This window comes from Panicum virgatum, chromosome 3K, assembly GCF_016808335.1.
Source record: "Panicum virgatum strain AP13 chromosome 3K, P.virgatum_v5, whole genome shotgun sequence".
NCBI classification, from domain to species: domain Eukaryota; kingdom Viridiplantae; phylum Streptophyta; class Magnoliopsida; order Poales; family Poaceae; genus Panicum; species Panicum virgatum.
This window is the reverse complement of record NC_053138.1, coordinates 50942425-50967412: the sequence shown is the minus strand read 5'-3', so window position 1 is coordinate 50967412 and position 24988 is coordinate 50942425. Positions and strand designations below refer to the sequence as shown.

General features: G+C 46.5%; 2 protein-coding genes across 2 annotated transcripts; one reads left to right on the top strand and one right to left on the bottom strand.

The window, feature by feature from the left end:
* Positions 1 to 482: 482 nt before the first annotated feature.
* On the top strand, positions 483 to 4194 carry LOC120699498. Its single transcript, XM_039983502.1, has 5 exons — positions 483 to 869; positions 1892 to 1993; positions 2568 to 2685; positions 2787 to 2939; positions 3767 to 4194. The coding sequence occupies exons 2-5, from the start codon at positions 1986 to 1988 to the stop codon at positions 3980 to 3982; spliced, it is 495 nt and encodes a 164-aa protein (XP_039839436.1). The 5' UTR covers positions 483 to 869; positions 1892 to 1985; the 3' UTR covers positions 3983 to 4194.
* Positions 4195 to 6075: 1881 nt separating this feature from the next.
* On the bottom strand, positions 6076 to 21129 carry LOC120699496 (ubiquitin carboxyl-terminal hydrolase 26-like). The gene is made up of 15 exons (XM_039983497.1): positions 20974 to 21129; positions 20705 to 20807; positions 20015 to 20611; positions 19090 to 19345; positions 18272 to 18960; positions 17379 to 17487; positions 17000 to 17181; positions 16161 to 16436; positions 10507 to 10714; positions 9705 to 9776; positions 8595 to 8828; positions 7714 to 7977; positions 7358 to 7499; positions 7091 to 7267; positions 6076 to 6362 (listed from the first exon to the last, which is right to left on the bottom strand). The coding sequence occupies exons 2-14, from the start codon at positions 20782 to 20784 to the stop codon at positions 7152 to 7154; spliced, it is 3225 nt and encodes a 1074-aa protein (XP_039839431.1). The 5' UTR covers positions 20785 to 20807; positions 20974 to 21129; the 3' UTR covers positions 6076 to 6362; positions 7091 to 7151.
* Positions 21130 to 24988: the final 3859 nt, after the last annotated feature.

The following is a 24988-nucleotide window of genomic DNA, read 5'->3' as shown; positions in this document are numbered from 1 at the left end:
TTTTAGTAACTGAATATAACTTGGTCATTTCGATTCTCACCCTCGGGCAACTTGGTCATTACCACAAGCCGGCAGAATCATGAGCGAGTTTAGGCTGTCGCCTGTTCGGATGGCTGGAGCTGGTTGGCTGTTCTAGCAGCAGCTCGGGACCCCTCTATGCTTAGTTGGCTGCTCGCCGCCGCCCTAGGTAGTGGCTGTCCACTAGATTGCTCCTATCCGCATCCACTCGTCGTTCCCCACTTTCAAGCTATGTGCAGACCCCTTTAATTGAACTAAAGGGTATTTAACTAAATATATATTATTTTAGCAAAAAATTTATATATATTATATCCATGTAGTATTTGACTCGAAAAATGAAAATTTCACAGTTTTTTTAGATTACAACAGAACTCCCATCTGTCATTCAGGCAAAAAAAAAAATACCGATAGTAACCCCACCTTCCCCCCTCCTCACCGGCCCACACGGCCCAAACCGCCAAACGGGCAGCCGGGCAGGCTGACTGCCACACCGAAAGCCGGCCCGGCCGGCGCTCGCCCGCCCCCAATCCTCCCGATTCCGAGCCGCCCACTCGCCCAGGAACCCTAGGCCGCCCCGGCCACCGGCAGCTGAGTCCTTGCCGCAGACGGGGGCCGGGCGGACGGCGGCGGCCAAGCTCCAGCCGCGCCCCTGACCGCGGCTCGGGCGGGCGGCTGGCGGCACAGCGCACCGCGGGCCCGCGGCTCGGGCGTCGGCGCCACCTGCACCGCTGCACGGCGCTCAGCGCGGCGGTGCCCCGCGCCTGGTCGCTAGGGCCGCGCACGGTGCACGGCCCAGGGCGGCGGGCGGGCGGCCCACTGCAGGTGTGCAGCAGGCAGGTCGGGGGCACAAGGTGAGGAAATCACTCTCTGTTTTTTTTTATTAGTTCCTTGCAATTGGTGAATGCCTCTCAATTTCTGATGAATTGACAGTAACGAAGTGAGAAAAACGTTTAAGATAAATTGATAGTGAGTTTGTGCTAAATTTTTAGAATATATTGATCATTTAGTACATTTATTATCCCACTTTGATATATTGATGTTCCCGCTTTGATATATTGATCATTTAGTACATCATGTTATCTATATGCTGAAAATTTTCAAGTTATAGATAACTCAATTATGTGCTATGAATATATACTTTAGGCTGCAAAAAGATTAGCCCTTGAAGATTTTGAATACCCATACCCCAAATCCTAGGCCCACCCCTGCTGCAGGCCACACCGCCACGGCGCACGGTGGCACAGTGCCTGAACGGCGAGCACCCAGCCCCAACGCTCGATGCCGGGACACGTCACGGCTGCTGCAGGGGTTCCTGCAGCACCATTAGGCCCTCACTGCTCTAGTTTGTGCTCTGCGTCTCTATTCTCTGGTGAGTAGTGACTGCTATCTCATGCCGTTCTCGAGCAAATTGAGGCGTAGATTTGCTTAGCGAGTTATCTTAGCCTGAAATTGGCGCGCGCGTTGACTTGCGAATCTGATTCAGTGGTTGGGGATTTTTTTTTAGCATAGCCTGAAATCTCAAATCAGAGGCCTAGACTTGGCGATGCTTTCATGGCCATGAGCAAGCAAAAGCCCTTGATTAGTATTGCAATCTTCTTCTTATGTAAGACTTTATCTTATATTGTAATTTATGCATGTTCCGAACCTATTTGTTGAATTTAAGGTGTTATGTGACCTTTATATATGTTTTTGTTGTACTTTTAGTTATCTTATACCTGTGTACCTTATTGTTCGGAGAATTTTTTTAGTTGGCCTTATTGCATACTGGAGTTTTGGCTACGCATACCGTAGGTTCAAATGCTTGCGCAACTGGAGGGTTTCTGCTCTGCGTGCTTTGTTTCTAATCCAATCTTTCTGTGTTTCGAACTTTCAGTTAGGCCATCCTTAGCGAGTAAGGTGAACCCAGCCGTGGTGCAGGCACAATCAGTTGCCAAGGAGTTTCTGTTGGCCCCTGGACCGCAGCAGCAATGAAGATGTGAGCATTTGTCTCTCACCAACAACCTGTGCCTTTTATTCATTGTTACTCGCATGCTATGCTAAGCTGTCAATCTTCGAACTGCACATATTTCTCTACTATCGAATTTCTTGAAAAATGGTGCCCAGCTATTGCCTCAGATGTTGATAGTGATTTGTGAGTTCGGCCAGATTTAACAGGGATATCGAATTTAGTCTAGAGCTGAGTGCCGTTCTCGCCAGGCTGTTAGACATCGATTCAGTTGCCAATTTTGCATGCATGCTTGCCTCGTCCTCCCAATCGCAAAAATCAGATTACTGCCAAATTTAATGGATGCATCGTTATCCTACATGCGCATCCTTATTGCGCTTTGCATTCATTTCAGTCAAAGTTAATGGATGCATTGGTATCCTACCAGTGCCTTATATATTGGCTGTTTCTGAAAACTGATATACGCCTTATAAAAGGGTCTGGAGGGAGTAATGCTCAGTGATGCAAACGACCCTGATTGCAGAATTCTTGAATGCCCTGTGCTGTTTATCAGCTATCATGCTGTTCATAGCTCATAATGACCAGTTCCATTGTTGTTCTGCAGACTCAAAGCAAATGCAGGGTCACTTACAAACTTTGAAGTTCTTGACTTCTTACGATCAAGAGGAGCCAAAGTTGACCCTATGGGATGCTTGGGGGTTGTTGCTGCATCAGAGTGTAAGGTGATTTCTAATGCTCTGTACCTAATGCTTCATTGCCTGAGCCTGCTTTTGATGCTGTTTTGCGCCTAAACTGGTTTAACAGTTGTCATTGTCTCACTTAGGTGTATGAGTATCTCTTAAAAACCCCTGCTTGCAACCAAACAAGGGAATCAATCTATGAATTTGTGAAGAGAAGTGAGGATTTCAGGCTTGCAGATGCTGATAAGCTAAATGTCATGAATTGGAGACCATCCTCAGCTGCAGATGCATATGCGGTACTGTTGTGTTTATCTTGTCAATAATGAGCATGATTCTTTTTTTTCCTCAGTTTTGCTATACTGGTTGGTTAATGCAAACTAAGCTATTGCAGTTACAATTTCTTCTTCACCATGAAAGTGTCTTCATGTCCTATTTCTTATGATCTTAGCTTTTGTTTATTGTTTTTGAAAGATAGTGTTTGAAGTTTAGCATTGATTCATTTGAGGAACTGGGTGTTGTCCTATTGTGGAGCCTATGCATATTTCTAAATATAGAAGCGAATGGACTGAATTGCTTTTGCCTTTTAGTAATGCACATTTTAGGAAAAATCATCTTTTATGAAATCACGTGACATGAGCTTGAAAGAATATACCGAATGACAATTATACTTGTTTCATATCTAAAAGAACTTTGACTTGTCCGTAAGTACTTAAGTAGGATTTCTACCTTTTGTTTCATATCCTTAAGATCATTGACTTGTCCATAAATTATTTTCCCCATGGCTTTTATTTTGAAAGAGGTTCACATTTTAGCTTGAATTTTCCTTGCAACAATAGGCAGATAAAAGTAGTTCAAGTGCGTCAAATATTAGGCAATGGTTGTTAGGTTATTGTTACTGTTATTGATTACACGTCCAAGAACTGCTCATTTTGAGGTTATAACTTACAGCGGTTACACTTGATAGCTTCATGCCACCAGGAGTCAAACTGATAGCCAGCAATTTGGCAGTCAGTGTTTACTGTTAGAACAGCCTATCTGCAAATATGTGCAGAATTCTATTAATTGTTTAATCATCATTCTGATATTTCCCTTTTGTTCTATTTGATTTAATCCTCCACCACAGATGATAGAGGAATGCGGGAGGCGATTTAACAGGAACGAGCGAGGAGAAACATGTGATGAAGATGAACGGGTCCAGGAATTTTTGGATATGGTGAAGGAGGTTTTGCCACCACCCCCTCCAAAGGCCGAGGCCGAGGCCGAGGCCGAGGCCGAGGCTGATGCGGATGCGGATGCGGAGGCTGGGGCGGAGGCTGAAGCTGAGGCAATGCAGGAGTGATTGTGGCGTAGATTACTGTGTTGGAGAGTCCAATTGCATGAAATCCTGGTGCTAAATTCTGCATGGAGCTCATATGCATATACATGTTCTTTACAAATATTATAGGCTGCTACTGTATTCGGACTTACCTTTGACTTGTCACTCTTCTCAATCGTACTATCATCTGACTAACTTCTAATGAAGCCTTGTTCGGTGAAACATGATTCAGAACATGTCTGAACGCTCCAGCGTCCAGTTGAAGGAAATGTTGAAGCATATATATCATCATGAACTCATGCCAGTGGCTCTGAAGGCTAAGAAGAAAAGATATCCGATACAACGTTGACAGTAGTTATCTATCTGTACTCCTAAAAAAAACTTCAACTCGATTCCGCACTGATAGTACCATGGCAAACAGCTTTCGAGCTAGTAGCAGCCTAAGCACAGTGGTCGAGCTAGGATTGCAGAGAGCTAGACTGGCGTCCGGATGCATCGACATCAACGGAGATCGTTGCTGCTTCCGTCTCAGGCAGGCAGCACCTCTAGGTTGATTCCGAACGCGCCCATTCCCCCGAGCGCCTCTGGCCATTATCCAGCAGCCTTGCTATGCCATTACACGAGATTGCAGAATCTGATACTTAGACATTGAAATTTGCTGTTCAAATTTGAAATCCTTACACTTGCAATAGGGATTGCAAATTTCTTCGTCTTGTGTCGCTACCAACTATCATGTATGGACTTCGTAACCGGGAACGGGGAACAATGCATTGCCATGTCCATTGTCCTCCCCCATAGAAATGCAGGAGCAATTTTGTCCCAATCTTGGGCCTGTTATGTGTTGCAGACCATGCCTTGAATGTTAGAATGAGCATGAGGGGTGAACCCTATACATCTTTGGAAAGATTTTTTTTTTCTTCCACACCTTCCGTGGTTTGAGATTCATGCGCATGTTCGTCCGTCCAATTGATTCCCACCCATCTTCCTCCTACCGTCCATTGCCGCCTCCTCCATTTGTTGCTATCGGCCGACCGCTGCTTCGCCTTCTACCTTGGGAACGGAGGGGTGGAGGTGGGCAGGTGCGGCTGGCGGCGAGCAGTGGAGGTTGAGGCAACGGTTTAGGGTTATAGGGGAGGGGGAGCTCTAATAGCCTGCGACTATAGAAGAGGAGGGGGTTGGGGGCGCTGGAGGACCAGCAGTTCAGCCGGCGGCGGAGGCAAGGCTTTGCAGTAACTGCCGCCAGACAGTGGGCAGTGACAGGCGGAGGGGTCTTGAGCTACTTAGGGGTTTAGGAAGGGCGGGGTGGAGGGTGGGTTGCCGACTAGGGATGAAAACGGTCGGGAACGGTCGGGAAAACCCCTTAACCGTTCCCGCAACTGTATTTTTTGGTCGGGAACGGAAAAATCGGACGGAAAAACGAAATCGGTATTACGGGATATCGGGAACAAAATCAATCGGTCGGGAGCATGCCGATTACGATCGGGAATCGATAACTCAAAACGGGAAAATACATACAACCACTTCAAACATTTAACTCGATAAAATAATTACAACTATGCATAAATAACATGGAAACAAGACTCGTATAACTAAGAAACACAGATAAAGTGAATCACGAATTCACAATTCACGTTGTAACACATGCAAACAACAATTCACGTTTCCAACACAGGTAACACAGCCGACTACGACAAATACGGGAATTCCCGCGGGAATTTTCCCGGCTGAAAACGGGAACCGTGAAAACAGTCGGGAAAACACCCCAACCGTTCCCGTTCCCGTTCCCGCCCGTTTTCCCGTTTTGTTTTCCCATTTTCCTATTTTTTTCTGCGGAAACGGTTTACGGTCGGTTTAAACGGTAAACGGAGCCGGTCGGGACGGGATTTTCCCGTCCCATTTTCAACCCTATTGCCGACGCAGCAGTTGCCAGCCATGGTGGTGGAGGCAGTGGGGGCGGTGAGCGCCGGGAAGGAGGGGAGGCCTCAATGGGCCTTTATGGGCTTATAGGTGACTCCTATCTATCTAGGGGAGGCCTCAATGGGCCTTTATGGGCTTATAGGTGACTCCTATCTACGATAGATAGATAGGAGAGTTCCCCCCACCCACTAACCTGAGCATCAGTTCAAGGCTCCAGCCTTTCAACAAACCTCCTGCATCGGGCACCAGGTACAGGGCGAGAGTACACAAGAAACTACGTGTGCAGTCAGCGCAACAGCCGGAAATAGCCAACTTCCTACTGTCATGTAATTACATCAGGGGTAGGCTGACAGCTTCAGGAGGAGCCTCTTCTGTTTTCCTCACTGAAAAAACAGCCTGAGATAAGGGGTCGACAAAAATTCCCACCGGGACGGCTGCCAGGACCACCATAATTCCGTACTAACACTCTGCGAAGCAATTACAATTTCTGCATCATAAGAGACCATGCGTTAGTGTTTCGTCGATAACAGATCACAAGGTGTAAGCACCAAGCAGCAGTGCAGTGGATAAATCGTGACGTTCCAGTCGATAACAGATCACAAGGTGTAAGCACCAAGCAGCAGTGCAGTGGACAAATCGTGACGTTCAAGCTTCGTTGCTTCCTAACAATTATACAGCATATTTTAGCTTTATAATTCAGATTTGTAGGCTCCTATGTTCAAGAAAAAAAACCCCAAGTTATAAGTCAGCTTATATAATCTAGTCCCAGCACCCCTCCCCACCCCCCCCCCCCCCCCCCCCCCCCCAACCCAAATTATATAATCCTATAAGCTGGGCCAATGTGAATCATAATAGACGAGATTTTCCTATTCCTAAAAAAGATTGCCCCTTTATTCCTATACATTACTAAGGAATAGGAATCCTTCTTTTCTAGGTGAAATTCAACCGGATTTTTAGATGTATATATACCCTTACTTGATTATATGAGACCAAAAACAAGAAATGACAAGAAAGTTCTATATGGATAGAGAAATAGAAGAAAATTAAGATGTGGAAAACAAGAAAGGAATTATTTACTTATTTTGATTTTTTTTCTTCCATACCTATAAGCTGACAGGAAAACAAACAGGTCCAGAGAAAGGTAACGCTATGCAATGAAAACAAAGAAAAGCTACTGTATGCAATAAAAACAAAGAATAAGCAACCCAACATTACCTCCCAGCAAGCTTAACCATTTCAGTCAGCAGATATGCAGCTATACATCTGATGCAGGAACTCATTCACTGAATGCTACATCCTGACAAAGCTGAGCTGAAACACTTGATGTCAACAGAGTTCCTCGAAAGCCTTCCTCTGCCTGTGGCATATCAGCCTTCTGCTCTGAAATCTCATCTGAAATACATAAATAGAAAATGCTTAAAACCACCAACAATCTCCATTTTTTTTTAGAAATGATTTGCCACATCATATTTGGTTACTCACCTGCTATGTCACGGTTCTCATAGATTTCAGAGTCTCTGACCCAAAGAACATCTCCGGGAAAAATACTCTTGTCAGCGAGAGTTGCCAAGTCATCTTCAATCTCAACAGAGCCTTTGTGAAGCTTCTGGTTCTCCTTCACGATCTGAAGGCATCAAGAGTTTAAGCTATTTGAATAATTTTGGAGCCAGTCCAAAGAAATATGTAAGTATAAACAACCGAAAAAAGAAAGGAGAGAACATCCCAAAGCTAAATGGAGAAAATAAATGTCTGCAACTGCCTTTTGAATAAAGAAACCAATATAGTACATTAGTATCTGTGCTCGCAAAAATTCAAATAAAGATTCAGTATGTGCATACCCCTAAAGATTCCCATATCATGAGTTTCAACTGATAGACGGATGTAGAACCAGAGACTTTCAAACTGATTGAATTTCCAGAGCTTGTTCTTCGGGAACGCTTTGAGGTCCGACGATCTGATACAGCGACAGATTTAGATGCTTCTTTAATAGACTTTGGAGCTTCTTTTCCACGGACTAAATAGACATGGATGTCTTCATTCTGGTAATTGAGCTTCTCCACCAATGCACAGCTCTCTCTTTCTCCAATACATTCTTCACAAACCTACAAATACGAAGTAACTTTACACTCATTAGATGTAAATTATTTCAGTGTCAATTAAATCATTTGATTACTGAGAAGTGTAAACATTGAAGAAACTACAAAAAGCTATACCACATTTTTTAGGCTGCACAGAGCTAAAGACCCAAATTTAATCAGAAGAGATAATGCAACTGTAAGTGCACGAGTCAAGATTTTGTAGTTTGTTCCCTCCCTTGGATGGGGTTCAGCTTCACCCACTTGGAGGTGAGATCTGAAATATTTGAGGTATAAAGGTTGTCAAAGCTGTACTTAATATTTTTTTTGGCGGTGCAGCTGGGGGGTTAATGAGCCTACAATTTTTTGTTAATAAAATGAGCTACAAAATGATTTCCATAACATCTTTGTACATCATGAAAGAGCCACATTGCTTCACCAGTAATGTCAGTATAGCATGTTTCTATTCTACCAAAATAAAGACCTATTTTCTTCAAGATTATATGGGTATGGTAATACTTCCGATTATATTCTTACTCTAACTACCAACATAATTATCATTTACATTTACATAATACAACTTCTATTAGGTCTTCCTAACATATTATTTTCTGAAGCCCCAACCATGGACAGCTGCAGTTTACCTCAGGATCAGTTCTCACATAGGGCTCTCTGTCCCCCACATCATCATTAGCGCCATCAAGAGACTGGTCTAGATCACCATCCATAATTGGTGTTGCTTCAGATGCCTCCGGCAATTTGTCTTGAGAGCTCTTGCTAAAAGCAATTTCAGCAGATATACCTTTTTCAGGTGTGGCACTCCACTCCTCAGAGAATAAATTCCAATCGTACTCCGGGATTATTGTCAAACCATCAGTCTGAAAGATAAAGGAAAATGATTAACTCGTGATGCTCTAATCATCTGTTTTCATCTTGAAGGACAATTTATACTAGCAAATACAGAAAGGAAACGACAAAGGCTGTTGGACAGTGTAAGATTAGTAGAAACACAATGCAAAACACCAAGAGCCTCATGTTTCCAACCTAAGGGCACTTTTGGATGGTATGGTTTTCAGAATCTTTGGGATTTACTTGCAGAAAGAGTTTTGCAGCCTGATGTGGAGGATTCTCACATCTGGAAATTCTCAGCATCTGGACAATATTCAGCAAAACCAGCATATGATGCAATGTTCATTGGAGCCATTCAATTCCAACCTTGGGAAAGAATTTGGAAGAGCTGGGCCCCGGGTAAATGCAAATTTTTTATGTGGCTGGTTGCTCACAACAGGTGCTGGACGGCTGATCGGCTTGCTAAAAATGGTTTGGCACATCCAGAGAAATGCCCCCTGTGTGATCAGGAAGAGGAAACTATAAATCATTTGTTACTATCCTGTGTTTTTGCGCGCCAGACCTGGTTTGAAATCCTGCTAGGACTTGGTCTGCAAGTGCTCTCTCCCCAATTGGAGGATCCTTCCTTTGAGGAATTGGAGGATCCATACCAAAATATGTTGGGCCTGCTTGGTAGTGATTCTTACAGTGCTGCTACAGCTGAGCTGCCAAACAGCATGCATACATCTTGCCACTGAAACTAGGCCCTGCAGTGCAGCCTGCAGCTGTGTGAGCTGCACAGCGCTGCAAGAATCACTATTGAGCAGGCCCGTTGAACCCAAATGCCTCAAAGTTTTCCATAGCATGGCGTCTTAATGAAACCAGATAAGCACGGCAAAGAAACTTTGTGAAGAGCACGGACTTACATTTGATGTTTTCTGAGTAATGTTTCCACGCTTACAAACAAGATCCAAAGGCCTTTGCAGCAATCTTGAATGCTGAAAATTATCAACCCTCTCGTTAAAAAAAGGTAGTATGATCACAATCAACTGAACACAGATATTCTAAGACAAATGTGAATTCATGAACTCTGTAAAACTTGCATTTATACGCACAATAGATATCATTTAAATACAGATGAAGTTACAGATGACAGTTTACACAGATATCCATATTTGGGTCTGACTCAAATGAGTTAAAGCAGTATAGTATACCACACTACAACAAAAATACAATACAGGTATACAACTCATTATGTGCAAAACTGTATTGTGTCAGCAATCAGGTTTTATCAGTCCTTATCTACAGCAAGTCATTATCTCTTCAGATGTAGGTTAGGAACATTACTAATAACAAGCTCAAAACTTTGGTATGGAAGTTCTGACAAGGACATCCTTTGCAATTTTATATGAATCCAATTTGTTCTCGAAAAAGTCTCTCCTCTCAAATTTAAACATTAGAGTTTCCTCTCTTTTATTGCCTTCTTGGTTTAAGAACCAGGCACGTATCAACATGTGACCAAGGTTCTAAAAAACGCTAGACGCTAGGCGAACGCTTGCCTATGGTTTAGAGTTTTTTGTGATTAAACGTAGATTGAACATGATTAAACGTGTTGTGATTAAACGACACTGATTAAACGCAACGCTTGGCCACCATTCAGCGTTTAATCAAGATTAAACGACGTTTAAAAATGTTTTTTAGAACACTGCATGTGACACATTAGTTTACCTTTTCACATATAAGTGAGTCGACAATAGCTTCCAGACTTTGAGGTTCTGGTAACGAAGAAATATTTTTCCCGGTCGCTGTAATATAGACTCTCCATTCTGACAACCAAGATGAAGGTACCAAATAATATTTTTGACCGGGATGAAGTGCCAAGCTTTTCCCAGATATTAACTTTTCATGGTTCTGTCGTTGCTTGAGTTTCACTGCTCTGCATGTCATAGACAGTGTATAAGAAAGTTCATATTAGACAGAAATATTTTAGTGAATAACCCAATACCTAACTGTTAGCGTGATGTATAGGCCCACGGGCCCAGGGGGGTTCGGCTGCAACCCTAGGGGGTGCGGCTGCTGCCTCCCTCCCTGGTTTTGGTAGTGTTGGTTATGTTTGGCAAGGATTCCCTAGATTAGCTCTTTCCTTTCTAGATTAGATCTTTCCTATTCCTGGGACATCCTTGCCTATATGTACTGAGCCTTGGGCTCCTCCCATAATCAATCTACTAATTTTCCCAGCCATCCTCTTTCATGGTATCACGAGACCGGGACTCCTCCCTCTCGCCCTTCCGCTGCCCCTGCGCACACTAGCTGTGCATCGGTATGGTTGGGACTCCTCCCCCCTCCCACGTCGATCCTGCCGATCAGCCTCGCCAAGACGGCGATGCTCCTTCGCAGACCGACGCCGAGGCTCGCCGCGCCCTCCGCGAGGCTGCTCTGGCCGCCGCTCAGGCAGCTGAGCAGGAAGCCGCCAACGCCTCCAACGAGCGCGACGCCGCCGCGGAGCGCGTCCGCGCTGCCCTCGCTCGGGCTGTCAAGGCCCGGGCCGACGCCGCCGCCGCGGTTGATCCCGTCGAACAGCCTCACGCGGGAGGCGACATGAGCGTCACCCACGCCATGGTGCTCCACGAGGCCGCTGCCGTCCTCAACCTCCACGCCCAGGCGGTCTCCGTGCAGAACGCACGCAGCCTGGTGCCGACCGTCCTCGACACTGCCGGCAACTACCCCCGTTGGCGCGAGCAGTTCCTCCTCGCCGTCACCAAATACTCGCTGCTGGACCACGTCCACAGCGACTCCGTCTCGGCCCTTGCTGACTGGACTCGGATGGATGCCGTCGTCAAGTCATGGCTCTACAGCACGGTCTCCGCTGACCTCGCCGACGCCGTGATCGACCACCGCGCCTCCGCCCGTGAGGCCTGGCTCGCCATCGAGGATCACTTCCTCGGCAACCAGGAGACCCGCGCCCTACACCTCGACGCCAAATTTCGCGCGTTTGCTCAAGGTGATCTCTCCATCACCGAGTATTGCAAGCGCTTCAAGAAGATGGCCAACGACCTCGCTGACCTCAACGAGCACGTCACTGACCGCACCTTGGTCCTCAACGTGCTTCGTGGGCTCAACGAGCGCTACAAGGACATCGGCGTCCATCTCCGGCGCGGGCGCCCGTTCCCCTCCTTCGCCGCCGTCCGCAACGAGCTCCTTCTCGAGGAGATCAACATGGTGCAGCACCCTGTTGCCCCCTCCACTGCTCTTGTCGCCACTGGCTCCTCTCGCCAGCCTGCAGCGACCGGCGGTGGCCCTCCTCGGACCGGTGGTGGCGCCCCCAAGCCGAAGAACAAGAAGAAGAAGGACCGCCGGGCTGGCGGCGACTCTGCTCCAGGCCCCAGCGCTCCCCCTGCTCCCTCCTCCGCACCTGGGGCGCCTGCTGGGTCCGGCGCGACCTGGCCCTCCGTCTACAATCCGTGGACCGGGTCCATTCAAATGTGGCCCGGTCCCCAGACTCCTCCGCTGGCCCCGCTCCCTCAGGGCCGCGCCGGCCCTCAGCAGCAGGCGCTGCAGCAGGCTCTGCTGGCTCAGCAGATGCAGCTCCCCCAGCCGGCCTACCTGCCGGCCCCCGGCGTCTCCGTCCAGCAGGCCTTCCAGCCGCAGCAGCTGGCGCCGTCCCACTACCAGCCCATGGTGGGCTCTCCGGTTTGGGACCAGAACTCGCTGGCCTCTACATTCAGTACCATGACGGTCACTCCGCCGGTGAACAACGACTGGTACCTTGACACCGGTGCTTCCTCTCACATGACCTCTCATGATGGTACTCTCTCTCACTCCTCAACCCCTCGGTTTCCCTCTCCCACATCCATTGTTGTCGGTAATGGTTCGCTCTTGCCCGTCACTGCCACCGGCAAGGCGCAACTTGGCCCCCTTGTTTTAAATAACGTTCTTGTTTCGCCTCAGCTTATCAAGAATCTTATTTCTGTTCGCCAATTTACTGTCGATAACAATTGCTCTGTGGAGTTTGACCCGTATGGTTGTTCTGTGAAGGACCTTTTCTCGCGGAACGTGATCATCAGGTGCAATAGCTCCGGTCCGCTCTACCCCTTGCAGCTGCCTGTCGCTCACTCCCTTGTCGCCAGCTCTTCGCCACCTTACTTGTGGCACCGTCGCCTCGGCCATCCCGGTCGCGAGGCCCTCTCCAAACTCGCTTCAGCTATTCCGGCTTGTAATAAAAGTTTGGATTCTATATGTCATGCGTGTCAGTTGGGACGACATGTTCGTCTTCCTTTTGGTACTTCAGCGTCTCGGGCGTCAAACAATTTTGATCTTATTCATTGTGACCTATGGACATCACCTGTTGTTAGTGTCTCTGGTTACAAATATTATCTTGTTGTTCTTGACGATTGCTCACATTACTTGTGGACATTCCCTTTACGCCTGAAATCTGACACTTTTACCACTCTGTCTAACTTCTTTGCCTATGTGTCCACCCAGTTCGGCACCCGCGTTAAGGCCGTCCAGAGTGACAACGGCAAGGAGTTCGACAACTCCAGCGCCCGCACCTTCTTCCTCACTCATGGCGTCTTGTTTCGCATGTCGTGTCCCTACACGTCCCCACAGAATGGTAAAGCGGAGCGGATTATTCGTACCACTAATGATGTCATCCGCTCTCTTCTGTTTCAGGCGAGCATGCCCCCTCCATATTGGGCCGAGGCGTTGCACACTGCGACCCTCCTCCTCAACATCTTACCAACCAAGACGCTTGATTTCTCGACCCCGCACTCTGCCCTGCTTGGTAGTGCGCCGTCCTACGATCATCTCCGCGTTTTTGGTTATAAGTGTTATCCCAATCTCTCGGCCACCGCTCCCCACAAACTTGCACCTCGTTCTGCCCTTTGCATCTTCCTTGGCTACTCTGCTCACCATAAGGGATACCGATGCCTTGATCCTACCACCAATAGAATCATCATCTCTCGTCACGTTGTCTTCGACGAGTCCACCTTCCCTTTCGCCGAGCAGACCTCGCCGCCCACGGCTGCGGACTTCACCTTTTTAGATGAATTCCCTAACCCGACAGTCCCTCCTATAGGACTGCCGACCATGTCTTCTGCAGGATCTCCAGGCTCTCGTGGTGCTGTTCTTCCTGCGCCCCCAGTCCCCCCGGGGTTCCCCGCACTCCCACGTGCGGGTGCTGCGCCACGCGCGGCCTCGACTTCCTCCTCGCCGACCGGGGCGCTGCTGTCCTCGCCACGAGCGGCCACGCCGGCCTCCTCCGCACTCCCACGTGCGGGACAACCGGGCTTCCCCGCGCTGCCACGCGCGGCACCATCTCCACCAGGCGCGCAGCCCCCAGTTCTGCGCGTCTACTCCAGGCGCCCCAAGCCGGCCGCCCCAGCCCCGGCTGGACCGGCTCCTGCGCCAGCCCCTGCAGCACCGGCTGCTCCTCCAGCACCCGGCCCTCTTCCCCGGGGTGCTGTCGCCGTCCCACCCACGGTCAACCAGCATCGCATGGTGACTCGGGCCAAGGACGGTTTCCGCGTGCCGGTCCTGTACCATGCTGCGCCCCTGTCTCCGGTTCCGAAGACCTTCCGTAGTGCCCTTGCCGATCCCAATTGGCGGGCTGCTATGGAGGAAGAGCATACAGCGCTTCTCCAGAACCAGACTTGGGACTTGGTTCCTCGCCCCCGACATGCCAACACTGTCACGGGCAAGTGGATCTTCAAGCACAAGTTCCACGCCGATGGTTCTCTGGAACGCTACAAGGCTCGTTGGGTCCTTCGTGGTTTCACCCAGCGTCCTGGAGTTGACTTTGCCGAAACCTTCAGTCCCGTCGTCAAGCCTGCCACAGTCCGCACGGTGCTCTCTTTGGCTCTCTCCCGCCAATGGCCAGTTCACCAGCTCGACGTCAAGAATGCCTTCCTCCATGGCACCCTGACAGAGACGGTGTTCGCTGCTCAGCCCTCCGGATTCGAGGATCCTGCTCACCCTGACTTTGTTTGTCGCCTGAACAAGTCGCTTTATGGGTTGAAGCAGGCTCCTCGTGCTTGGTACAGCCGCTTCACCACGTACCTGGTCTCCCTCGGCTTTGTGGAGGCAAAGTCAGACACTTCGTTGTTCGTCTACCATCGAGGTTCTGACATGGCCTATCTGCTCCTCTATGTCGATGATATTGTTCTCACTGCCTCTTCGACACATCTTCTGCGGAAGGTCATCCTGGCTCTCCAGCGAGAATTTGCTATGAAGGATTTGGGAGAACTTCATCACTTCTTGGGGATGCAGGTTCAGCGCACTGCTGATGGTATGGTTCTCTCTCAGCGGCAGTATATGTTAGACATCTTGGATCGTGCTGGCATGGCGGAGTGCAAACCTTGTACTACGCCCGTCGACACCAGTCCCAAGACCTCAGCCGACTCTGGAGTTCCAGTCGCCGACCCGTCAGATTATCGCAGTCTTGCTGGCGCCCTGCAGTACCTGACCTTCACACGGCCCGACATTGCCTACGCCGTGCAGCAGGTCTGTCTTCACATGCATGATCCGCGAGAGCCTCACCTGGCAGCTCTCAAGCGCATTCTTCGGTACATTCGGGGTACTCTTCACTTGGGTCTTCATCTCCGACCGTCGACTCAGGATGACTTGGTGGTTTACTCTGATGCTGACTGGGCTGGTTGTCCCGATACGCGCAAGTCCACCTCGGGCTATGCTGTGTTCCTCGGCGACAACTTGGTCTCCTGGTCCTCCAAGCGTCAGAATACTGTCTCTCGCTCCAGTGCAGAAGCTGAATACCGCGCTGTCGCCAATGGTGTTGCTGAGGCTTCTTGGCTACGCCAGCTCCTCCACGAGCTCCACATTCCGCTTCGCCGCGCCACAATTGTCTACTGTGACAATGTCAGCGCAGTCTACATGTCCTCCAACCCGGTACAACATCAACGGACGAAGCACATCGAGATCGATCTTCACTTCGTCCGTGAGAAGGTCGCCATGGGTGCCGTGCGGGTTCTTCATGTTCCCACGACATCCCAGTTCGCCGACGTCTTCACGAAGGGGCTGCCTTCTTCGGTGTTCACTGAGTTTCGGTCCAGTCTGAATGTCCGTGGCTAAGCACCGACGTTCAAACTGCGGGGGCGTGTTAGCGTGATGTATAGGCCCACGGGCCCAGGGGGGTTCGGCTGCAACCCTAGGGGGTGCGGCTGCGGCCTCCCTCCCTGGTTTTGGTAGTGTTGGTTATGTTTGGCAAGGATTCCCTAGATTAGCTCTTTCCTTTCTAGATTAGATCTTTCCTATTCCTGGGACATCCTTGCCTATATGTACTGAGCCTTGGGCTCCTCCCATAATCAATCTACTAATTTTCCCAGCCATCCTCTTTCACTAACATTAATTTTCTGACTTTAAATTACCTAAGATTACCCTCCACAGAAGCAACATCAGATAATTCCTGATTGCAGATTTTGCAAGGTTGAGAATCTGATGGAAAAGTCGTAATATCATCAGCCTTCTTCTCAATGATGGTTTGATAGAGAAATAACCAGAGGCTCTCTGGTACAGATATCCGCTTTGCCCCTGGAGCGTGCTCAGGCAGAAGATCCCCATGGCAACATCTTAAAGCACTTGTTGGTCCATTGTCAGCATCAGACGGGATATCAGCATTTTTCCTCCTCAGCCAATTTGTCAACCTAGGAGAAAATAGCAAATAAGTCAGCATGACCACACCTGCAGGTTGGTGACGTTGTGTAACAAGTGAGCCAGCAAAAAGGTAAAAAGTAAAAGGAAACTCCTCAAGAGGTGTGTGCATGAGAGAGGGCTGATTCAGAGTGAAATGAGCCTAGAGCAAAGTTAAAGAAATGACAAACTGCAAGGCAACCTTAAGACTACAACTAGCTAAGGTGTAAGAGCTCAATCAAGAAAAACATAACATAATGCAACAATCGGGGATAACAATAATTGCATTTACATAAAACCATGATCAACATTGAGCATTAACCTCTAAAATGTTAAAACATCAACATAGAGATGGAGCCTACCAATCATAGACTTATAGCCTAATAGGTGGCACACTGGTCTACAGTATTGTCACCACAAGGGATCAAAGGGCTATAAGGCAAATAGCCAAATAGTTCATAAAAAGGCAGACAATATATGAGTGGAGTAATCCCAAATGTTTTCAAAACTATTCACTTATACATAAAAGTAAACAGAAACAACTTTAGAATTCAAGAGAAGGATGCACTTTGCATACCATGTTTTCGAGATAAAGTAAGATGGACCATCTGGACAGTTACCAGCAAGTGCTGCTTCTGCAATATTTTTTAAAGACGCTTTACGTTCACGGTAAACATCAGCAGATACTGCATTTTTTGCCCCATCTTTAAGACACTCCATGCAACAGTCATCACTGCTCAACGTCGGTCCCCCTCCATACTTAAATTATTTCAATGACAGCAAAAGGAAATTCGTCAATATTATTATGCCACAAGCATTACAATACGAGTACAAAATATTATATGTTTCAATTACAATACTACAAAATGCTCCTGAAGTACAGATAATCATTAAACATAAGCAAGGTAAGGCAAAATTGAAGTGCAAACCAAGAAGTGTGGCAGGAAGTTTCTTACTTTCGAAAATAGTTTCTGCCAAGCTATAGATGATAGTCGCTTCATTGATGTGACTTTAGATGCTGGAACTTTTCCATGTTCGCATTGAATTGGACCATTGTCAATGGAGCTGCAAAAAAAAATACAATTGTAAAAGGCTATATTTCAATTAGTAAAGAGGAAAGGCCACAGAGTTGCTACATGAAAGCAATTCATATTGTGGTGTCGTCAACTTTCTGGTAGGTACCCTAAGTTCTATGAGGTGACCTTAGATCCCTGCAGCATGATACTGTCACTAATGGGAGCTGTATCACATACAAAGAAGAAAGGGATAGAGTATTTTTTTGTGCTTCTTGGATACAGCTTGGCCCCTCTCTGTACATTTAAACAGAGTCCAGCCTATAAACAGGATCATTAGACATAATTCAATCTGAATGATCTTATCCTAAATTACTTGATTCAAAACACTAAAAAAATTAATACTATTTCTATGCCAACTATAGGTGCAGCCAACTACTTGCAAGAGTAGACGAGGTGTTGAAGTGTTGTGTGCTGCATTTACGAAAAAGCAGGATTAGCATAATTGACCCCACAGAAAAGCACAGATCCATAGCAGATGTCAAAAGTACAGCCATGCAAACTAGTGATGCTTGTGCCAAAAAGGATTAAAGCCAACATAAATGTGATTATCATTGCATTCTTGATTTGATCATTGAATTCTTTATAACCATTGATGCTCTTAGCTCTTTTGGTGTGTGCCAACATTTGCCCAACCGACATTTGGCTAGCCAAAACCTCATGGTTTTGCTTGCCAACATTTTAGCCAAGTTGGCAAGAAATTGTGTAGGAAAGGAGTAAAAGGGCATGAGTTTGTCAAAATTTTGGCAACAAATCAGGTGCAAGAACAAACTTACGAGGGAGGAGTAATAATATCTGCCCATTGGCGAAGCCAGTCTGTTGAGATCCAAAAATACGAATCATCCTCTGGATCTGCAGGTGCTTCTGTTAGAATAGATTTTACTTCTTGACGCCTCTCTGTTATATATGCCAGATGGCTGTCCTTCTTGCTTTGGTATTCCTCACACGATTTCATATATGATTCATTTAGTTCACTAATTTGATCCAGAAGATGGCGCGGAAGTGACTCATTGATTTCCATATTTTTATTGCTTTCAGTGCCATTGACATCCTTACTAGTACATTTGTAGATCAACATATAGGCATCCGTAGATGAAAACATCTCTGCCATGGTAGAAGTGGGCGCTGCCTCCTGATGATCATTACTATTGTTATTTGTCATAGAACCTGCTGCGGAAATACCTTGGGATTTCTGATCATCTTTATTTGATGTCTTTCCTTGTTTTTCACCAAAAGGATGTAAACCAAGTTTGGATACGGTCTCATCATCAAACTCCCACCACTGCCCATTGCTTTCATCCTTTACATGTGCGACATAGTGCCCACTATTAGCACCAGTGCCCTTGTGAATTAAAATAGCAGCCAGGTCATAGGTACAGTTAGACGAGGGGTTTGACAACCGTTTTCCCAAATCAAGCTGTCCTGGGAAACTGAATGTTGAAGAAATCTTTTTCTTTGTAGTTGTCTGGCAATGAGAAAAGTTCGATAAAAATTGTTTGCAAAAGTAAAGAATAAGAATGCACAGGACTAAAGAAATGTGAAAGGAACATGTTACAACACAACTATGGATGAGCTTTGGGTAAATGTATATTACCTTTGGGAGGAATACATAACGCTTCAGCTGGAAATTGACAACTGGGGGAAGTGATTGAAGTTTTATGCAATGAGTGGCATCTACCCTTTTCTGGCATGAGTCACAAAAGTATTGGTTCTCCCCATCCAGTGCTTCGTCACTAAAGTAGTCATTCAGACTTTCTTCCAAATTATTTAAACCTTTAATATTCAGCTCCAGCTCATAGAAGTCCTCCATTTTTGAAGATGCTGCAGAATCCTTTCCACATGATGAACACCTTCAGCATTGATGGTTAAAAATCAGTTCTCACAAGTTACATCGGTAACTTGTCCAAAGCAGCAGTATGGAAATAACAAGATAAAGCATAGTCAACATTGAGCACATGAACATAATGCAGGTCATAGCATAAATGAGACTGCTGATCGCTTTGCTCGACCAATTTCAACAACTCAACGGTACAATATGAACAGATAAGTTTTAATTTCTTTCAACGCCAGCACCATGAACTGAACATAGTCATTTTGAAGCTGATGGCTATGAATGTAAATACAAATAGAAACAAAATAACTTGCCAGTGACAACACAGGCATCTACTTAATCACAGGGCCTTGAAAATCATCCTCAGCGTGCTTCTTCAAGCACTAGATACAGCAAAATAGGAGTCTAGTCCAGAAGAATTCTTGTCAGAATCATTTTATCAGACAAGTTAACCATACAGTACGCCTTGATTCATGGAATATGCATCTTCAGCTCTGTATTAGAAGAACTTTACAGAATGATTGAAGAGTGAAGTGCATTTAAGCAAAGAATAGCACTACAAACATAGTTATACCATAGTATTGCTAATAAAAATATTCCAGCACCTTAAAGCTTAATTTTCTATTATTCCAAAAATCCCTACCTAAAACTGCTAAACACAAATTTACTTCCGATGTGTATCACGTACCTTGTTACGTGTGATACGCTGCCACAAAACAAATGTTGCACGATTGTTCTAGCTCCAGGAACCTTGGAGTGACTTAATGATTGCTCGAGCAGAGACAGAAACAAGGTGAGAAATTCATGGCTGTCCTGCTGGACACCATTGTCTAATTCCAATGCCTTAATAAAAGGTGCTGAATCGATGAAAGCCATTTTGCTAGAGTGCAGCTGCGCAAACAACCTAGCCAGCTGATCCAGAACAGGATACTTCTGCAGCACATCCAGCTCCAAAGAGAAAATGCCTGAGCGGAAGGAGCTGTTCATGTAAAGGCACTGAAGTATGCTATTTGCATAACAGGTTGCGCCCAGGTTAGTCAATCCAGCAGGCGTCGCAGTGGAATCACGGAGGTCCCTGGACGGATTAGGACCGAGGCCACGAACAATCTCCTGCATTTTCTGCCAGAGGCCAGTTTTACGAACCCCGTTGGTGGTGGGAATTAATCCACAGAAACAATTTGGGGAGTCCTTGGTGTTCCCATGGCAGCCTTGGCAAACCGGTTTCCACACCATGTAAAGCTGCCGGATATCGCTCTTCGAGATATTGCCATTGGAATGTATCTTCCTGCAACCAGTAGCCAAAAACGAGAGCACATAAACAATGCGAGCAACTTATCAAACCGCCAGCATCTGACAAAGAAACTAAAAAGATGCGTACTTGAAAACAGCCGCGGACGGGCTATCGGATTCATCGGGCCGCTGCCTCTTGTTCTTGTTGCGAGTGTTGTGCCTGCTCATTGTCGCAGCAACGGGACCGGAGGCTGCAGGGGCGGATCCAGTATAGGACATGGGAGTACATCAGGGGCAAAAAAAATTGAAATTTGTAGGTAAAATCAATGGTCAGATCCGAATACAAATAGCACGCGTTAGGGGGTTCGGGTGTTCGAGCTCAGCAGGAAAGGAAGGGGAGGGAAGGGGCGGGCATACCTTGTCGGCTGGCGAAACGCCCGACGAAGAACTGGCAAGGGCGGCGCCAGTCCCCTGTCGTCGCCGCTTGGGAAGAAGGCGGCCGAGCGAGGGAGCGAGATGAGAGAGAAAGAGGAGAAGAGGATCGGCCAGGGGCTTAACTTTTTTTTTTTTGAGAGAGAACGGGGTTGGACTTTATTAAATATGAAAACGTAATATTGGTATATTACATCCAGCTCCATGCATGGGACCCCTGCAGAAAATAGATTACATTGAAATCCTTTGGTAGGGCTACAAACAATAGCTACATCAGCGGCTCAAGGTGAAGCTGTACCAAACCAAGTTCATGCAAACAGGTTCACACTGCGGCAACTTCTCTCTCCTCTTTCTCCCCCTCACAAACCATAAGGAGCCGGTTCCAACTCCTCTAGACAACATTAGTGTAGCTGGAACCAAGTGAACCTCCACCAAAGGGGGCCGATCGCTTAGACTATAAATCTATACTTTTTGCTATCAATTTTTTTCACCCTTTGAATCCTAGGCCCGTCCCTGGCGATCAATGCCCAGCTTTTCCTATGCTTAGGCCTTATTTAGATGGCTAAACTTTTGAGTGTAAAGTACTGTAGCACTTTTATTTGTATTTGATAATTATTATCTCGTCATGGGTTAATTAGGCTCAAAAAATTCGTCTAGTAAATTATAGACAAACGGTATAATTAGTTATTTTATTTAGCTACATTTAATACTTTATGCATGCGTTGAAAGATTTGATGTGATAGAAAATCTTATAGAGTTTTAGAATTTTGAAGCCAACTAAACAGAGCCTCAGTAAAGAATATGATGGAAGCTTGATTCCCGTGCGTACAAAGACACATCACGGTTACAGGTAGCACAAGCAGCATATCGAACAGGTCAACGTGCTCTTGAAACATGAAATGCCCGGGGCAAACAGTCTGATGCCTCTATGGCAGACCCTAATTGATCGACAGAAGAGAGAGGGGGACTTCCGCGCGACCAGTGCACCGCAACTAGGGCCGCATATCAAGCCAGCTGGGCTCATTAGTGGTTCGACTCGTTATACAAACGAGCCAGAAAGCTAACTCGGCTCGGCTCGTTAGTGGCTCGAGCTAGCTCGTTTGGCTCGCGAGCTAGAGTATAAAAATATTTACATAGATATGATAACCGTAAATCTGTAAAAAAACACATCACATACATATTTAAAATGAAATAAATAAAATAATGTGAATTTTACAATGAAAAATATAAGTATGTTATCATCCATGACCATGATCAATCATTATTCGTTGATCGTTTCCACTAATTTATATAATATTTGTTATTTATCTTGGCTCATTATGATTCGCGAGCAGCTCGCGAGCCAGCTCGAGCTGGCTCATTATAAAGCGAGCTGGCTTGTTATAAAACGAGTCGAGCTCGAGTCGAGCTACTAACGAGCGAGTCGAGCGAGCTAGCGAGTTACGAGTTTTTCGTCCAACCTTAACCGAACACTTATGGGGACCCACATGAAGCCCAAGCGGAGGAAGGTGGCAGCCTAGTAGATGTGCTTCGCCTCCTCTTTTTTTATTCTTTTCGTTACTTTTGCCAAAGATCTTGTGACTAGCATATTTTAAATATTAAATTAGTGTAATTAAAATTCTAAAATACAAGATTGAGCATCTATTCTAACTTGATGCAATTCAACATTTTATGTAAATATTGAATATTATATAAAAAATATTGAACATTTATACTCTCAAAATATTGAAATAGTACTGTGTGAATATAGAATTTTCACATAAATGAAAAATAAGTAAAATATAAACGCATTGGATTCTATTTTGTTATATTTGTTCTCACAAGCAAGTGGTTAGAACGGAATCAAAAACACATTCATGGTTTGAAAGGAAAATAATATGTTTCAAGATCAGAAAATCAATCTAAACCTCCTACTGCCTAGCCAACCTCGTCGCAACACCTGCCATGATCTTGTTGAAGCATTACATCTCCTTTTCCACCCGTATAAAGCCAGTCTCAATGGAGTTTCATGTTATTAAATATCATCAATTTTGCTGACATGACAAAGAGAGAGAATGATGGAGTTTCATGGGATATGAGAAGAGTTTCATCACCATGAAAGTCATCTGGCACAGTTACCTAGTTCTCAGTCTAGGTAGCTGTGCCCATAAAACTCCCAGTGAGAATCTCAAAGTGGAAGTTTTATAATAAACCATTTCCTGGAAGATGTATAAGTTTTCTAGCGAAAGCCAGATGTTTCGTTTTTCCATGTTGAAAAGGCCCAACCAGCCCAACAAAGTAGGAGCAAAAGATAGATGCACGAGAAAGACTGTCCTAAGCCAATTTTTATTCGTCCGCCGTCAAAGCACCTGCTCTTCTTCCTCCAGACGTCTCTCGTTCCTTGTCTACAGTAGATCGGGGCGAACCACGGGCGATTTGTTTCCCGGTGTCGATTTCGTCAGCTTCTCTTCGCCTCCGGTGGCCGTTCCGGCGCTGGAGGTGAAGGGAAGCTACGGAATCGATAGCCAGTGTACATACCTACTCCTATTAGCCTAGGTTTCTATAGGTTAGGGTTTGCCTACTCCGAATCGAGGTCGCCTGTTCGGAGTTTATGTTCGTGCCCCTCTTCCGCGGCGACAGCGTCGGCTTCAGCTTCGTCTCCGGCGACGGGGACATCCGGCGAGGATCCGTCTTCTGCGGTCAAGATGGGGTATTGTAAGGATCACCGGGGTGTCCGACCCTAGAGGGGGAGGGGGTGAATAGGGTCGCTAATCGCTTTCTATCCTAGGGCTCAATCTATTTGCATGAGATAAACCTAACAGGTCCTACACATGCTAGTTATGACTAAGGTTTATCTATGCTACTCTCTACTTACCCCTAAAAGACTTGCAACCTATAGCCAATCCTAATCAAACTAACTAGGAAAGTAAAGACACGCAAGATAGAGTAAATGCGGAAACGTAATACGGTAAGTAAAGAGGTAAGGGAGAGAATATGCAAACTCCCGTGAAGACACCAAGACACACGATTTAACGTGGTTCAGTTAGGACACCAAGTCCCTCCATACGTCCACGGCCACTTGTCCAACACGAACAAGTGTGATGCCGAGTCTCTTCCCTTGATCGTCGTCTTGTGTTCGCCACCAAGGCTTCCGGCAAGCAAAGGCTAAGTGGCGCCAAGTCACCAAGACAAGGCCACCGCCACCGTCTCTCTCAAAGCGTCACCAACGGCACCGTCTTCACTATTGGAGCTTCTCACCAAGATGGGTCTTCTTCCCCGCACAAAGTGTCGTTGCCTCTCCACACCAAATCGGAGGGTCACACGACGAGTACACGATTGCTTGCCGCAACAAGACTTTGCTCAAGGGAGCTCTCGCAAGAACTAATCCCTATACAAGTGCACAAAAGCACTCTCTCAAAGCTTCTCACAAGCTAGATATGGCACTAAGCTTTGCTAGGATGGTTGGAGATATTAGTTTGCTTGGGCAACACTTCCTTCAACTTTTCTGGCGTCCAACCTTATGCAGCAACCGGCCTTGGGGGGTATATATAGCCCACACACCCCAAAAGAGCCGTTGGAAAAGTGGCTGACAAAAAGCGTTATCACCGGTTAAACCGATGATCCACTTTGTGTCATCACCGGTTTAACCGGTGAGCACCTTTTTCCAACTAGCCGTTATACTTCAACGGCTACCTTAATCAACCGACATAATCAACCGGTGAATGTATCTTCATGCCGGTTTGACCGGTGCATGTAACTGTCCCAGAGTTCCCGAAAACCAACTCTCTGGACAACTACACCGACATTCACTTTGCCTTGATCGCCGGTTTAACCGGTGCCTGTAAAACTCCTGCTGCTTCTTCGGCCTCCAAGTCCATTACACCGGTGAGTGTAAAACACCCAACGCCGGTTAATCCGGTGCCAAACCCTAGCTCGCAGCTTCTGTGTTTATTGCACCGATGAGTGCAATTTGCTCATCATCGGTTTAACCGGTGATAGCGGAACCACCGTAGGTGCGGCC

What these genes read in the sequence shown, in the direction of transcription:
- LOC120699498 (XM_039983502.1), top strand. An exon ending in TTGCTGCATCAGAGTGTAAG is followed by an intron (nt 2,686 to 2,786) that starts GTGATTTCTAAT and finishes TGTCTCACTTAG; the next exon opens with GTGTATGAGTATCTCTTAAA. An exon ending in CAGCTGCAGATGCATATGCG is followed by an intron (nt 2,940 to 3,766) that starts GTACTGTTGTGT and finishes CCTCCACCACAG; the next exon opens with ATGATAGAGGAATGCGGGAG.
- LOC120699496 (XM_039983497.1), bottom strand. Translation starts at nt 20,784, where the DNA reads ATGAGCAGGCACAACACTCGCAACAAGAACAAGAGGCAGCGGCCCGAT. An exon ending in GTTATGTATTCCTCCCAAAG is followed by an intron (nt 18,961 to 19,089) that starts GTAATATACATT and finishes TCTCATTGCCAG; the next exon opens with ACAACTACAAAGAAAAAGAT. An exon ending in ACTCACTTATATGTGAAAAG is followed by an intron (nt 9,777 to 10,506) that starts GTAAACTAATGT and finishes GATAATTTTCAG; the next exon opens with CATTCAAGATTGCTGCAAAG.